We start from the raw sequence: 17,041 nt of genomic DNA on the forward strand, positions 1-17,041 counted from the left end.
ACAAAAACAAGACAAAAAGAGGCTATCTTAAGGAGATGGTGCTCAGTCTAAAACATAAGAGACTGGAAAGTACTTCTCAGAAATGGAGACTATGACTTTGCTTGAGCCAAACAACAACAAGGATGATATTTTGCTAAAAAAGACTGGCAGTTTAGTTAAGAGGCAAAAAACCCCCAAACCAGAACAAAATAAGCCCTGACCCCTCCCCAAAACAGAAAAGCAAACCCAATCATTAAACCTGTTGGAATGTGTTTCACATCAGTACAGGAAGACAAAGTAACTCAGGCATCTACATGTAATACCTGCAGAGCAAAAAAGTCCTTGGGGAGTGAAAAGGAAGATAGAAACAAACAACAAAATAATTTATTTTTTTAAAAAAGCACCAGAACAAGACAACAAAAGCATTCCCCTAATAAAATTTCCAACAAAAGGGACAGTATTGCATATGTAACCTAGCAACCACCTGACTGAAGTTCTCCTGGAAAGGAGCTGGATGTAGAACACTTATCTGAGCAGCAAATCCATTTCTGTAAAAACTAAATAGCTGTCCAGCAAATCTTCTGTCCAAGGTCAAGTACAAAAAGATCAATTAGAAGGAAACATCTGCTAAGTAACTTAAAAAAAAAAAAAAAAACTAAAGAAAAACCCCAAAACAACAGACAAAAAAAAACCCCAAAGAAATAATCCCAAGCCCACTTGCCTCCACAGACATTGTTCAGAGAGCATAATATGATGTATGAGAATCTCATTTGTTTCTTTGGGTTTGGTGGGTTGGTTTGGTTTTGTTTGACCAGTAGCCCCAGGAGGCTGCACAGCAACCGGTATTGGCAGCAGGAATTATTTACTCCCAGAGGTAAACATGCAGCTCCCAGCACCTGGGACATGGTGGATCAGAGGCACAGCCACTAGTGGGTGCTCTCCCTGCCACCAGGCAGAGGCCAGGAGGCACCCACCTGCAGAGTGAACCAACATGCTGCAGGTGAGGTGGTTTGTGCAGCACATACCAGCTCCAGGCACCAGGCAAGTGCTGGAAACTAATGGGAAAAAAAAGGAGGAACTGAAGGTATATCTCAGGTGAAGGGGACTGAAGCACAACTACTTGTGGTTTCTGAATACAAGTTAGGTCTCCATCCTCTAAAACTATCAAACCACTAGTTAAAATCAGCAATGAAGCCATAAGTTTCATAATCACAACAACAGCTTAAAAGAATAAAAGCACAGCCCCTAAAGAGCCCTACATTAATTTCTGAAGCATGTGTACAAGTTAAGCAGCTTAGTTTACCCTTAACCCCAAAGCATTTCAATACAAATGCTGGGTTTTCATAAAGAGTTTGAGGATGCTTGTATAAATATCATTGACACCTGATCTGAAAGAACAATTTTGCTGAAAAACTTTTCTTCAATAAATCAAAAACTATGAAATCTTCCCAAAGAAAAAGTAGGAAATAGCAAGGTAAGATGTACTTAAACACAATTACCAGTTTGGCATTCTCCATGAAAGTATGTATGAGTCCTCACTCTCAGTCAGCATTTTGCCTCAAGCAATTGAAACAAATGTAAAAGACTGGGGCAGAGGTTTTCTTAAATTATTTCAAAGGAAAAAACATCTCTTTAAGTTTAGACATATAAAAAGAATGAAGTCAAGCAGTTATATCATAAGACTGATTAATATTCTTTTCCATAAGATTGAACTTTCAGCATGATAGGATTTTCTTATTATTTCAAGTATCAAAGATGTTTTAAACATGGACAAATAAACATGAAATCATTCCAGCAGACATAACTGTACGCTTCTTCTACATGGACATAATTCTCCATAATCTCTTTACTCAAAATTAACAATTAAAACCATGACACACTCTTTTAATCTATCTTACCTTACAGCATCTGTATCAAATTGTAAATTTGGTTTATCAATCAGTCCCAATGAATACAACTGGTAGGCCAAAGCACATTTCCCCACCATAAACTGGGCTGTGTTAGTGCGATCTAAACAGTCCACACAGTTGGTTCGGAGGACTCCAGTCTGGTGAAGCAACCCAAATAAAAGATTTATCTTAACCAACAAATTACTACAGTCATGATTATTACTTTTTTGCTACTAGCTAAGTCTTATCAAATCTCAAATTATGTCAAATTGTATCTGCTCTGCTGTTTATCTGCCCTCAACAAACATATCCCAGTTATCAGCTAGTACAGGAATGGTCACATGCTCTCGAACTTACAAGAAACACAAAATTATGAGTGGCAAGTCAAATCTTAAGAATATGCCCTGTGTTCAGAGTATGTAACCCTAACATTCAGGTGTAAATTTGATATTGTATGGTTTCAAGTTTAGTCAGTACTTTTCTGACCTTAAAGGAAGACATGTTTCTAGTTTTATTTTCTTTTAGTGCTGGAAACTGTAACAATGTACCGAATATTCAGCACTGGTGCAAATGTCAGTAACCCATGTTCATGTCTATGAATATGTTACCAGGGTTAAGTATGTGCTTATTCCTCACTGCTTCTGTAGAACATTTTATGACACAGTGCTAAAATGCTGCTGGTTTAACTTTCACAGCACTGATAACACTACAGACTGAACAGTAATGGAAACCAGTTTAAAATATAAGCATTTCTCAGACTAAGTCCAGCAAAGATATAATTCCAACACCACAAGGTTTTGGGGTACCATGCAAGAACTTAAGGCCCTAATTCCCAATTAGATTTCTAGGAATGACAGCCATAATAATATGTACTATAAATATCAATTTAAGAGCAGTCTGTGAGTCACCAATCAGGCATTCAAGTGAAATGATTCACTGTTCTTTGGAAGTGCTGACCTACATCACTATGAACTAAAGAAGTATATTTTAGTACCTGCAAGCGACCAGTGGAAACAACACAACCTCCCAGTTCATTCCACCTGAAAAAGAAACAAAACAAAATGACTTTCAAATGATTTCATAAAAGAACAGATCCTATCAGGTATTGATCTGCTCAGTGACAAATCGTTACTTCTGAATTTTCAGCAACTTCAGAGACTTCATCTGCAGCAGTCTAAGCAAATACAGTTTCTATTTAAAAAAAAAGTTTTATATTTTGTATTTATAAAACAATAAAATCCACTGGTTAACAACAGACTCAGCAACATTTAGATGACAATTATCTTATTAGTAATCCTCAAAAGAAGTCACTTGGTAATTTCTAAATTAGTCAGTCTTAAAATAACAAATAATTTATTAAACATAGAAATTCCAAACAGCTTTCAAAGGAATAGGTGCTATTCATTATGCATCAAATAAATTATAGATACTTTTCATCGGGACGCAAGATACTGCAGTAGGAATCTGGTCGATTTACAAAAAATCCAGTCTTCTTCACTACACTTTCTGCAATCACATTCAGTCTGTCAAGGACATTGCAAAGTTTGCTGAGGAGAGAGGAAAAAAAAGAGATAGTCAAAATATATTAATACTAAAAAAAGTCTCACTACATATAAGCTTTTTCCATAACAAAAATTATTTAAAAACAGCTTGATTCATTCAACTGTAATTATGCTTATAGTTCTCTTAGATTCTACAGGACAGAAAGACTGACTACGTCTAAGCAATTTTGCTTCTTTTTGATAAAAACATTATATAAACTAGAAGCAGAAGACATAAAAAACCTAAAACTCCTTGATTTTTACATCATACAGATTTTTTTCTACCAAACTTTCTGTGATTCAAAAATATGAATGAGGCAGAAAAGGATGTATGATCATCCTAAATCACATTTCCTTGTTTTGTTTGGAAGCTGCTGTTTTGTTCAGTAACATTTGCTTCCATAGGTGCATTTCAGTTACAAGCACTAGTATAGAAAATACTATTTCTACCTTTTAGTGTATTTGGCCATATCCCAGGGTATATATATAATTGCATGCTCTGGGGGTAAGAACTGGTTGAGATATGTCACAGCAGCAACAAGTTCTTCACTGAGAATCCTTTCATGCTTTCTTTTTTCACGTTCCTTTAGCAAAAAGAAAAGGAATTTAACATCAAAATTTTCATTAACAACTGCATATAACACATACACATATGCATATTTAATGGAAATCAAAAGTGGAAGCTGTAGCAACAGCAGGCAGTTCTCCATAAATAGTACAATTAAAATAAGAACAGAAAAGATAGAAAAATCTGAACATTCTAGGTTTTTAACAATCATTTGTTATTAATAGTAAAAGTCACCAGTTTCAACTGTGCATAATCATTGGCTGAAAAATGATATGCTGTAAGCGTAAAGAAGAAAACACAGAAATAAAAGTGGCTATGTAGATGAAATGGACAACCACAAAAGAGAAGAAAAAACACATGCCAAAAGGGAAGCATTCCATTCTGTTGTGGAATACAGGAGGACAAAGGGAAATTCTTCTCCATTACTGGCAGGAGATGGCAAACAACAGCTCCCATCTCCCAGTCTTGCAATTATTTTTGAAAATCAGAATTGGCTGCCATTGCCTGAATATAACATTTGTTTTCACAGAATCACAGAATGATCTGGGTTAGAACAGACCTTAAGATCACCTAGTTCCAATCTTGCTTTGAATGGAACCATACTATTTCAGTAGTTACCAGCGCTAATTTAAATTTAATGATAAATTTATTTGGACTTAGATCTAATGGGTAATAGCAAAAAGCTGAAAAGAACAGTGAAAGATTACTGTAAGAAATCTCTAAACATGGGAAATTTCGTTTTTGAAGGGCTGTAGTGGAAGCAAAGTTATGTACTATATCCTGTAGGATGAGATTTATGAAAAAAATATTTCACTTGTAAGCTAATATTAGTTTTAGAACATAACCAAAATTACTCAGTGACTCTGCAGAAAGAAGCTTAATATTAAAAATCAAACACATAGAACATATTCAAAATATTGTACCTTCACAAGATTCAATATAATAATGGGAGAGCCAAATCTCTGAAGCATTTGATCAAAGTGAAGAGCAGCAACATGTGCATAAGGATCTGCTTGGTCCACTGAAACAAACATAAATTGAAGATGTTAGTAAGTGAGCTGTAGAATTTCCCCTTAATAGTACTCTACACAAAAGATGCATTAATTCTCTGTTAGTAATGACACATATAAATACTTTCCCCTCTTTTCATGTAAAAGCTGCTAAAAAAATATTCCCTTTGTTGAATTGCAGGCAGCTTCTTAAATTTTCATGAAATACTTATACAGAACAATTATTCTGGCCCCATTAATCTCAGCCCAGACATTTTCCACCATTTTCAACAGGTTTAATATTTTATCCACAACACTAAGATAAATGTAACTAACTTCACACACAAAGGAATACAAAGAAAGCTCACATCTTCAAACAGAAACATTTCCTATTTAATTTCTGAATGTGAAGTCTAAGATGGAGATTTTTTCCATAATTTTTTACTTTGAATTATGGCTTCACAAAGCACAAGTGAACAGACAATTTGCTCATTTTTGCAAATTCAGTTTTCACTTATTCTCTCAGATGTTCCTTTAGGACACAGCACTAACCATAATCTATCACAAAGAATAATTTGTACACACGTGTTATAGGTGGCTTAGGCATCATAGTTGAAATATCTTGAGACCAGTACAGAGGGACAGACCCTCGAACCTGAACATAGGAAGAATAACTCCCCGCAGAAAATGACATAACTGAAGCATCATAAAGTATTTGTTCAGTTTCCACTTCATTAGCAACATCTCCCTAAACCAAATAGAAATACACAAATGATGTAGACATGACATTCAAAGCTGCATGCAGTACAGAGAATTGATCATTACAAACAGAGCACAGTTAAACTGTGAGACACTGAACCACAGTAGTGAGAACAACACTGAAGGTTAAATTCCCATTTGTCCCTAATGAATATTACCAATTTTTTATTTCTTCCCTCAGTTTGGAAATAACATTATCTCTAAGTGTAAAAACCAAAACAAGTGACAAAAAACCATGTGGTAAAAAATCAAAACAATTTAGAACTATTATAATTATTATTTTAGGAAAAAATTTTATTATGCCAACGAAAAATGCAATGATACCTGTGATAATATCATCTAATAGCATAATTTATAGCCAAACCCTTAGCAACCCTCCAAACTATTTCAGCTCTTCAGTCAGTCAAGTTCAAGCTTTCATACTGGGGAGGGGCAGGAGGAAACAACCCCTAAAATCATATTTGATTTACCTCACAGTTTGCTCCTCGTTTCAGAAAACGTGTTCCAGCAAATTTGCTTGATCTTCTGGCTATCAGAGTGACATATATAGGGCGGCCATATATTAACAGTTCTTGAAAGAGAAGTTAAGGTTTACATGTCACATACAATTTTTTGTTCACTTACTTTATGCACGCAAAAATAAGGTCTAACAAAAGTGTATGAAACTGATAGATCTGATTTACTAAAATCACCTTAACAGTGGTATCACTTCCAGACTTATTTTGCAACTGGAAGAGAACACTGCCCTTTCCAACAATCTGTTTTAAGAACTTTGAAAAGCAAATACATTGCAATACATCACCCACTTTTCAGAGCCTACAGAAGAGAAGCAGCATTTGTATTTTATGAAATGACAATGGAGGTGAAATGGACACAGGATACACCTAGCACTGCAAATGCTGCTTTTGTGAATACTGGGATTAAAACTTGGGAGCTTCATTTTCAGATGAAGTGTATTGGTTACCCTCTAATTATTTGTTTGGAAAAATATACAAATTTTTGAGTAAACCACTTGAATAAAATAACTGAAACCCAGAGGTAAACACGCTATTGATGCAGTGGTGGCTTTTTTACAGTCTTTTTCCATTTTACTAAAACCAAACACAATCAGAGCCTAACATGACTACCATTGCTTCCTCAGTGTTAGAGAGGTACAAGAAAGAGTTAAGAAGGTATTTGCTCACTCCTGCAGCTGCAGGCATAATGTTGGTGGTCAGATCCAGCTTTGATTAAGTAAGACCACAAATGAAATAGTGGTATATAAAAACAGATCTAGCTTTTTTTCTGAGGAGTAAGCCAATGATCAACAGTCTTACAATCATAAAAAAGCAAAATCAAATTTTGCAGACACCACTAATGTTAACGTCGTAATTGTTTCTGCTTCCCCAGAAATTTTAAGCTAACATGATAGTGTTGGTGAATAAAACAGAGTATCTTTGTAATACACTAAATTCTTAACACATAACCTGACATTTCATTGGACTGTGATATGCATTTGGACTTTTGCTTCTTCTGCTACAATGTACATAGACCCTTTTAACCATTTAAAATAGTATATAGTCAAGAAAAGAGACTTTCACACGTCCTAGCGCTCTTCACACAGCAGGGCTGAAGTTCCATCATTGTCTTCAACAGAAAGACAGTAAATACAAGAATTTCTGCAAATCTCAGTAACTAAAAAATGTTTTAGAGAAGATTAGTAGGAGAGCATTTCCATGGCAATGTCATGATTTAAACACAGCTGAAACCAGATCAGTCAGCAATTCAGTTCTGCTTAGCTTTTCTTCCATTCCTGAAACATCTGTGAAAAAATACAGCTGAGCCAAAATATCCTCTCAAGTTCTTTACTATTAAACCCCACACTTATTAACAGAGCCTCACTCAAAATGCAGCCTACCTGTGATAGGATCTCTTACAATAACTATAATTCTTACTTAAAAGTCATGAAAATAAAAGCTAAACAATAAGTATAAAAATGAATGGTGTTTATAGGACAAAGAAGTAATTCAAACTGGGTTTTTCAAAATTGATAAACCAAAATTCATTACGACAGTAGAAGGATACTTGATTGCCCACAGAATCCATGAATAACATACAGCAGCCAGTCACGATGAACAGCACTTCTGACTGCTTCCAGAAGCTTGGCGTTCCACACGTACTTCTCGTAAGGCTTACTGCAAATCCCAAATACACCTAGCAAGTTGTTGCAGTGAAAATGCATTAGCAATTAAGAAACAAACACACCTGCTTTAAAATCCAGGACATTGGATCTTTGTTTTGATTTTCCCTTGACTGCAACTCAGTGTAGCATTTACTTGCATCTTTGAGGTTTGCCAAACACAGATATTCATGTGCCAGGCACATGAAGTTTTACACAGCTTTTATGAGGATTTGCAGTTTTTCTAGAGTTGCCAGTCACTGCTGTGATTGAGTGCCTTCATGCAGAAGTTACCTATATACTTCAGTATTAAAAAGAGATCTCTACAGAGCAGCATCAAGGGATTTGATAACAAGGGAAATAAAGTTGTAAATTCCAGGTGAATTCCTCCATACAGAAGGACTTTATAAGCTTCTCAATGCTAGGTCATCTCTAATCACCTACAAGGTTCTGGAAGATCATGAACATCAATCCTTTTTCACACAATTCAACACAATCTTCCTAATTTGCACTAACACAAAGAAAGACAGCTATTGTAGACTTACAAATTAAAATTCTGTTTCTGATATATCTGGAATCAGTCTTCTCTTTCAAATATCAGGACCAAGATGTGACAACTGTGGTTGTCACACTGAAAGGTGGTAGAGGGAATTGAATTAATCTGAAACTTAGAAGAAAGACGACAAGAATTCTATTGCCTATATTGTTTTCCACACTTTTTTCAAATGAAGTTTCTGACCGGACAAATTATATTGTAGCAGTATGAATGCCAACTATAACAGAAAACTACAGCAGTCAAATGTTCTGCTGTAGGAAAATGGAGTTCTTCTCACAGATTGCAGGTGCAAATGCAGCTGTTGAACAAACTATTGCCACCTAGACCCAACCTACCGTAAGCCCAGGGAAAACTGATGGAAACAAAATATTTTCATGATGGAGTTTAGACAGTCAGCAGAAGCTGGTCACAAGCACTTAGCCAGCAATTTTTCCTCTTTCTTACTACTAGTGGCATTATTTGGTGAGAATTTATTTTTAAATGACAGGTGGCTATTTGTTACACATATTCTATGATTACATAGGTGAGCAGCACACAGGGCTGATGGGGTCAAGTTTAGGGCATCTTCATTTCTGATTGTTTTTACAATGACAATGACATAGAAGAGATAGTGCCTTTGTAAGGAGTCCTGAGGGATCCTCCAGATTAGAGTCTTTGCAGAAGAGGAATTATTGCTCTCTTCATTCCTTATGGTCCTTTCTGATATTGCAGTATTTGATAACCAGTTGCTGGTATCTTGATATATATGACCATGTTACTAATATCTTTTTCCTGGGAGCATGGGGGTTTCATTCAACAGTATAAAATCCAATATCAAGAATTTCAGGAGAAAATTACTCTGTGTGTGTGTTCATGAAGAAAAAGGGAGAGAAAATAGTTTTTCTCTCTGGCTGTTCATCTTTATACTCTTATGAATACATTAGATCCGAACTGAAGGCTTAACTTTCCAACTGAAATGAGCAATTTTTCTTACATTTCTTGACAGGGGTTACTACAGCAAGAGGATGCTAACTTCATACAGTTCCTCTGTTGTCAGTATTCTCCACTATAAAACCAAAATATGGTACTTAATCAGTTATTGCTCCCCACTCTCCTTGTAACTCATTCCTGTTGGGAGACTCAGAAGTCAGTTGAATGATCAATTGCTGTAAAATGTCAGCATGCTCAGTCATCTTCCCCAATTGCAATGTAACTTACAACAATGACTACAGACCTCTAGAAATCAGTGTTCACATTGAAATGTATTTTGGCACTTCACAAAATCTTTTATTAACTCACAATTGTTAGGACACTACTGACCAACAACAGAAGACATGAATGTTTCTCAAAAGTAAACCTAAATGGTTTAAAGGCACTCATGTCTAACAGCATCAGTTTAACTAGATGAGTTTTCTTACCACTTCCCCCCTGTGTTGAAAGTCCTTCATCTTCAAATATATCAAAACTCTCTTGTCGGGCCTGGGTTGTTTCAGTTTTTAATATCTCAAGTGGCATTCTCAGGACAGTAAGATTATACTGAAGGGAGTGAGATAGATCATAGCTGTAACTGATAGACAGTTAACATTTATTAATAATTGTAGATGCAGAAGAATTTTCTGAAAGCGCTTACTTTCTACCCATACTTATATTTAACACAGTACTATTTTATAGAAAAGACTTCTGAACAAGAAACACAGATCCTGATTCTATAATGGCAAATGATACAAATGATTTCCAAAAGAAGCTTTACAAACACAGAAACTGTTTACAGTTCACAAAAACTGAAAAAGTGTTTATATTCGTCTTTTAACTGAAAACTGAACATATATTTGCATGGAAGAAAAACTCACGTTTTACACTGAAAAAAACCTTTCACATGCCAAAGCATGAAACACACATAAAACTTGGGTAGGTTTTATCTTCACAGATCCAGCTGTGAAAGCCTTCATTTTCCAAGAGGAAGCATCTTTGACTGACACACCTTATGGTGACTGCAAGAGGGATGCTTTTGGGGTTTTTTTGGTTGTTTTTTTTTTTTTAAGTCTTCAAGTCTTCTTCCACCACTGCCAGGTTTACCACCACATTTCTCCCATTTCTGTGCTGTCCCAAAAATCTCACTTAATAGTAGCTGGGACACAGAAACTTGTCTTAGGTATGGCATTCATGAAACAATAAACAACAGAACTGCAATGCCTAAAAAGCCCTATGAAAGACATACCCCATGTAGGGTGTATCTTAAATGAGGATCTATTTCTCTGCCTTTGCTCCTGAGTCAAGGCAAAGCTTTATTTATGGAAAATGGGATCAATAAAGAATAAATAACAAGACAAGCAACCTTCCCTGAAACCTAATACTTTTCCAAAGAAAGAACTTCTGAATAATCTGGCAAGGCTGAACAGTCAGTGGAAACAGTAGTTTCAGTGTCTACTTTTTTCCATGCCATAAATAGTTCTATATTTCTTAAGCTAATGGAGACTAAATTGCTAGCCAATTGATTAAAGGAGAAAGCAGGTTCAAAATACACAGATGCAAATGTACAAGCAGCATGATCATGTGTCTTATTTCTACAGAATATCAACCTAAAAGTCTTGGGTGTCAAAAACAAAACCTATAATCTTCTAGCAAGTGTAAGTGCACATTTTTTTAAATGAATAATAACTTATACCTACCTAAAATAGAAGTTGCTAGAGAGGTCCACATTTTGAAAGATTCTCAGATACCTAGCAAAATAATTCAAGTTGGAAGAAAAATTATTATTTTAACAAGACAAACTATAAGATGTCATTCAGAGGATCACAGAAAAGAAATTACATGTAAATATTGGTTTTTTTCCCCTATGTTCCCATCCTATCTTACTGTAATTGTTTTGACAGGTAGTTAAACTAGAATGTCAGAATATGGATTAAATAAATAAAATACCCTTTTTTAAAGAAAACAAAACTAATATCTACTCATACACATACTCTGTTTCTTTACACAGTTGTAAAGTTGCGGTTCTATTTTCCACTTATGCACATTACATTTTTCAGGACTTAAAAAAGAAAACTCTCAAAAATACTACAAAAGAAACAAAATTTTTCGATTACTCTCAAATAAATGAACAAGAAAAGAAGTATCTAGCAAAATCTGTCATAGCCTTGAAAATTCCCAGAAGAAACGATGACATTGTCTATGAATAATACAATGTCAGACACCATAAATATGTAGGTTAGATAACATGGTCTGCTGCACCCTAAGAGGAGAGACTGAGGCCTGGGATCAATCCCACCTTAAAGTGGAAGCTTTTTTAATATTTAAAACTGGCTTGGTTCTTTACTTGACATCAATTTATCATAAATCATCACTTTTTGACTATTCACACTTCGTACAGACTGATTACAGTTTACTGATACCAGTTGCCTGCTATTTCATAGAAACAAAGTCACCCTACCCTGATAAAAACAAAGGCTTAAACTTCTCTCTTCATAAAGAAGTCCCTGAAAAGAAAGAAGCTGTTCAACTTACCAGTGAATCTTTTCACCACCCTTTACAACATTCACAAGATGCTGACAGCACAGAATAATTTAATAATCTATTCAGCACCTCTTGAAGGGCACAAAAGATCTCTTCAGGTGAGATTAACATCATGCAAAAGCTACTAAATAAAGAACAGTGCCCCAAATTGTACAAACCAATATTAGCATTACATTGCCCTCGCAGGAACAACGCTTACATTTGACACTTCTGGGTGCAGATTTGCTAAACTTAGCTGTGACATGGAGATGTGGATAATAAACTCTAGATTATGACAGCTGTATTTACTCTCCAGGCTAGACGCCATGGAACTTGTAGTCTATTTTCCAAACAACAAGATAAAATGGCTTGAATGACATACTAATAAAAAAACCCCATGACCGAAATTCCCAGTTGCAATTCAACATTGTTTAGAAAATATTCAAAAAGTACACACTAATTACCAGCATTATTTACCTGGCCTCATCAGGATGACTGATTCTTACAGAGTCATTTGGAATGTAGATCATATTTGTATCTTCTATTTTATATATTGCATGACCTCCAATATCTGCCATTTTTCTTCTTTTTGTTATTAACACAATGTAATAGCCTTCTAAAAACCTGACAAAACCTGTTAAAACAGTATTACAATGCTTTCAGTGGCATATTTGTGTTTATTTGATAAAATATTTAGCAAAACAGTATCAGGATTGTCTCAAGATTTCAAAGAATTTTTATTTGCTCCTGAATGTTATATGCACACACACACACACGCATATATATATATATATATACAGACTCTTAAAATTCATTCCCATTAATCAATAAAATACATAGTTTTTTTCTTATTTCCCTTCCCACTGTGGATATTTTTAATACTTGGTAGCAGAGTTAGGACACTGAAAATTTGGACTATGTTTCTATCTACTTAACATACTTGTATTTGCTTTTGACAGGACTCTCATTGTTCAGAGTGAGACACACTCTATTCTCTATTTACTTCAGATACTAAAGGTTAATATTCTAGGGTAAGGAAGAATCCCAGACTCCAATTTTCTTTTCAGGTTCATGTACTCTCTGCTGGGGAGGGACACAGAACAGCAAAAGGAGTTGTGGGTAAAACATCTTTGTGCTCTCTCTCCTTAACTGAATCCCTGGAACTGAATTCCTTGACTAGAGCAGCATTTCCCCCAAATCAGAGCCATTCAGAGTGTCAGGGGTAGTCCTTTTTTTCGTGTTTCCTCTCTCAGACATCAACACTTGATCCTGGTGAAACACAGAAGGCTAAGAAGGCAGAACAGGTAGTGGCTGGTTTTATTGCCTATAAAAAGATGGCTTCTGAAGCCTCCACCCTCATTCCCTGCAGAGCATAGCTATGCTTCTTCATGGAGTGCCTCCTTTGCATACTTCTATTATATATGATTGGGAAAAAATATAACAAGCCTTCAAATATAACACAAATGTAGAAATTCAAATAAAAAATAGAAATACATAAAAACCTCTGAACTCAAATGTGGTACAAAGACAGTATAATAGAGTACTAATATGCTTTAATAAGTAGTAAATTACATTATTGGATGTAGCTGCTCTGATAAATTGCTGAGAGCTTGAAACTCACTCACTACTATTTACTGGTACTATAAACCAATAGATTAAATTGGGGAGGGAGGTGATGATGACGATGAAGATGATGATGATGATGACGACATGATACAAATGGACCCTCACAATTCATAGTTTTACTTGTATTTACACTCAGTTCTTTTAGCTTTGCAGTACAAAGTAAAGAAGAAGGATGAGGGGAGTACACATTTTCCTCCCTGTCGCTGCTGGAGGCTGCAACGTGATCGAATGAACTGCAATCTTCTCTTCCTCCTTATTAGCCCCCCTTGGAAAAATGCTCTCACCTGCACAAAGACAGGAGGCCCTGCTGACAATAAGAAACAAACCTTCCATTTGAAGCAGACTATTGAATTGCAGTTGTTAAATAGTAGTCACAGTTCTTCCTGTATCCTCCAGGTACTAAAATCACATATGTGAACAGTCTCTGTCCTTTAAATTTCACCAGACATTATAGAAAAGTCTGACAAGGAACTGAGCCTTTCTCCCTGGCCTGGTTCCCTCCCTTAAAAAGCAATTTCCACTCTTAAACACTACACAGTAAACCAGAACTCAGTCTATCAGCACCCCCATTCTGAGTGCACTGAATGTACTGCATCTGGTTAATGAAATAACTAGAGGACAGAACAAAGCTAATCTTTACAATTTTAGGAAAAATAGCCCTGTTCTTCTGACCTGAGCCAGGAGGCAGAAATAAACAACCAGTTGCATTCCTTCAAATTACATGTTTATACAGATATGGTCTGAATCATGTAATTTGGAAGTATATCATGGGATAAGAGAGTCTGTTACTTCTAAAGAGTCATCTAGAAATACATATACCATATCTGTTAGCCAATACATTTGTGCAGCTACAGAACACTCTCCTGTTACGAGCAGTACATATAAACAGGCATACAATTGGGATGCAAAATTTTAACTGACTGCAACCACTTTTCAACCAAATATTTATCAAATATTTAGACAATAAGCACTGACAGCTTGTGCAAAAAACCCAGTGCTGCAATGCTGTTACAAGCTCCTTTAGGTTTATCCATATTATGAATACTCTTAAATCAGTAAGAAATATAAACATCATCTGAGGAATTTCTGAAAAGCTGGATACACTGATGAGTTCCAAAATGCTTCAAAGGCAAAAGGAATGAAACATTTTATTATGTTTTGATTGCAAAATTTGGAAGCATCCTTTAAAGTAATTGCATTCTCCACTTTCTCTGCAGCTTTGGCTTTAGATGTCCAGGTATATATTGACTCTAATAAACCACAAAGTATTCTTGAGGGCTGTCACAGCACATATTAACATTTATTTTAGAGACATCAGCCATCAATGTACTGACCACAGTATCAGACATTAGGCAGGAAAGTAGTGACTTTCAGATGAAGTTAGAAGTTATTAAATCCTTGAAGCAATGCTTGAGGACTATGGACAGCTGAGCAGCATTTTAAAATTCAGCTGACATACCAGTCAGTTATACTTGTTCAAACATGAAAAAGAAATCTTTAAATATGTCACTGCAAAAAGTTAACCAAACTGAAATGCTCTCTTTCTGAATAGTGAGTGATAAAGAAATATAGCCTAATAAAGAATGTTGACTTTCATTTTCTTTTTAAAAAGCATTCTGTGAGCTCTGGAATTCAGGAGCCAGGTTCCACATGACTTGTATTCTAAGATCAGCTAAGTTTGGTAAGATCTTCAACCAAGTTTCTAGAGTTTGGCTATTTCCTAGATCTGTCCCTTAGTGACAAAGAAAAGACTAATTACAGCACAACTTTCAGTCCTGTACTGACCACCTGTTTTCAAAAAATACACAGAAACGTACTTATCTTTGAGCATGACAGATTTCTAAATCCTCTTTAGTTTCATAAATAAATGAAACCAGGGGAGACAGAAAGATATACAACATGACACAATAAGCCTCACCTCCCAGGGAAACAAAAGCTTTTATAAAATCAATCAAAACACTTACCTACGATACCAAAAGCAGACACAGCTCGAGATAACCCAGAAGAGCCCTTCTGCCCCATCTTGGTTCTGTTCCCCAGGTCTAAACGACCCAGAAGTTCCCTCACCTCTTGTTGTGTATAAACATGCTTTAAAAGAAAAAGTCACAGAAGTTACTGTTTTGGTAGCTAAATGTTATTGCATGTCAGAGAATAAAAAAATTTGATTATTAATCAGTGAAATATACAATAAACCAAAGGCCTGCTCTACGTTCTTTGTTTCCTATTTCAGAGCTTCCAACAAACAACCAGTATTATTTGAAACAATGGGACAAAAGCCCAGCAACAAAATACAGAGGCACTTACCTTATCATCAATCACAACCAAATCCTTTGGTTCAGTGCGATCTATTTTCAAAACGCGGTATTTGGTTTCTGCAGGATTACTTCCAACCAGAAAATACCTCTACACAAAAGAAAACCAAGAAGACAAATCAGAATATCATACAAGATAAAGCAACAAAACCCAGTGTAACTTAAGACATCAGCACTGCCATTTACATTCTGCCTAGACTAAATCCACTACTACTAACATCAAATATGCAATATTCCATATGGACTATTAATAAACTGTTTTAGACACCAGTATCTTAGGAGGTATATTTGTATACAAGCAACCTCTACAACTTAAAAGACCTCATTCTCTCCTTTTTACAAGCAGGAAAAAAAATTAAAATCAAAGGTTAAACCCTGTTTAGAGAAGAGAAACTGTAACTTATACCAGGTACTGTCCAACCCCACCCTCCCCCAGCCATTACTGTGTTTTCACTTGCTCTGTAAAATTTAGCAGAAGATTATACATGAGTTTTTCAATTTTCATGATCTAAAACTTCTGTTGCAATATTGTACTCCTTTGCTATTTCTATCAACTAGTCTTTCCTGATCCATACTAAACACTGCCAAATTGTAACTACTTCAGTAATGCAAGTTTTCCTCTATATTTATATTTGCTATTATATTCTTCTCCACAATGTTATTCCACAAAAATAGATTTTTCTGATAATTCTACTGTTTAAAAAAAAATTAGCTTCAATTCATATTTAAAATATGAAAGAATAAACACAGATAAACATATAGTGTGTCCATTTTTTTGTAAGGAATTTAAACTATAAATTAATTTCTACATGTAGAGGAATTAACAATAAGCACAGGTTGCAGGACTGACTTGCTAAAAGAAGCTCTCATTTTTTCTAATTCATTTAATCAGTGTGGTGCTATCACAGCAAGGTGGAACTCATTAATAATGCTCAACCTAGTAGGAAAGCATGGCTAATTCATGTGCATCTATGCAGTCAGCCTTTAACACTCACATGGACTTAAGATGTGGGAAAAGAAGTCAATAATCATATTCATATAAATCTCACCATTTCATAATTTATACCAATTAGACATTAAGAAACATCTTTACTCTCAAAATATTTAAGTTGAAAAAAGAACTTAAAGATCTCTTCATTTTCCTTGAATTCACAAAAGCACATAGATATTCAGAAAGCTCTAAATGGGAAAAA

General features: G+C 35.3%; 1 protein-coding gene across 1 annotated transcript in view; it reads right to left on the reverse strand.

Annotated features, from left to right (window-relative positions):
- The window catches only part of FIG4 (FIG4 phosphoinositide 5-phosphatase), a 48,881-nt gene that overhangs the window by 22,630 nt on the left and 9,210 nt on the right, over positions 1-17,041 (reverse strand). Inside the window, exons 2-14 of the mRNA XM_054280190.1 lie at positions 15,841-15,939; positions 15,501-15,624; positions 12,388-12,544; positions 11,088-11,138; positions 9,837-9,985; positions 7,790-7,918; positions 6,196-6,296; positions 5,552-5,714; positions 4,901-4,998; positions 3,860-3,993; positions 3,299-3,415; positions 2,863-2,908; positions 1,878-2,026 (exon numbers count right to left, since the gene is read on the reverse strand). Coding sequence (XP_054136165.1) covers positions 1,878-2,026; positions 2,863-2,908; positions 3,299-3,415; positions 3,860-3,993; positions 4,901-4,998; positions 5,552-5,714; positions 6,196-6,296; positions 7,790-7,918; positions 9,837-9,985; positions 11,088-11,138; positions 12,388-12,544; positions 15,501-15,624; positions 15,841-15,939 — 1,517 coding nt within the window. The remainder of the gene's footprint in view (positions 1-1,877; positions 2,027-2,862; positions 2,909-3,298; positions 3,416-3,859; positions 3,994-4,900; positions 4,999-5,551; positions 5,715-6,195; positions 6,297-7,789; positions 7,919-9,836; positions 9,986-11,087; positions 11,139-12,387; positions 12,545-15,500; positions 15,625-15,840; positions 15,940-17,041) is intronic.

This window comes from Melozone crissalis, unplaced genomic scaffold (genome assembly GCF_028551555.1).
Source record: "Melozone crissalis strain CALT ecotype California unplaced genomic scaffold, PUWL_Pcris_2 ptg000027l_1, whole genome shotgun sequence".
Taxonomy (NCBI): domain Eukaryota; kingdom Metazoa; phylum Chordata; class Aves; order Passeriformes; family Passerellidae; genus Melozone; species Melozone crissalis.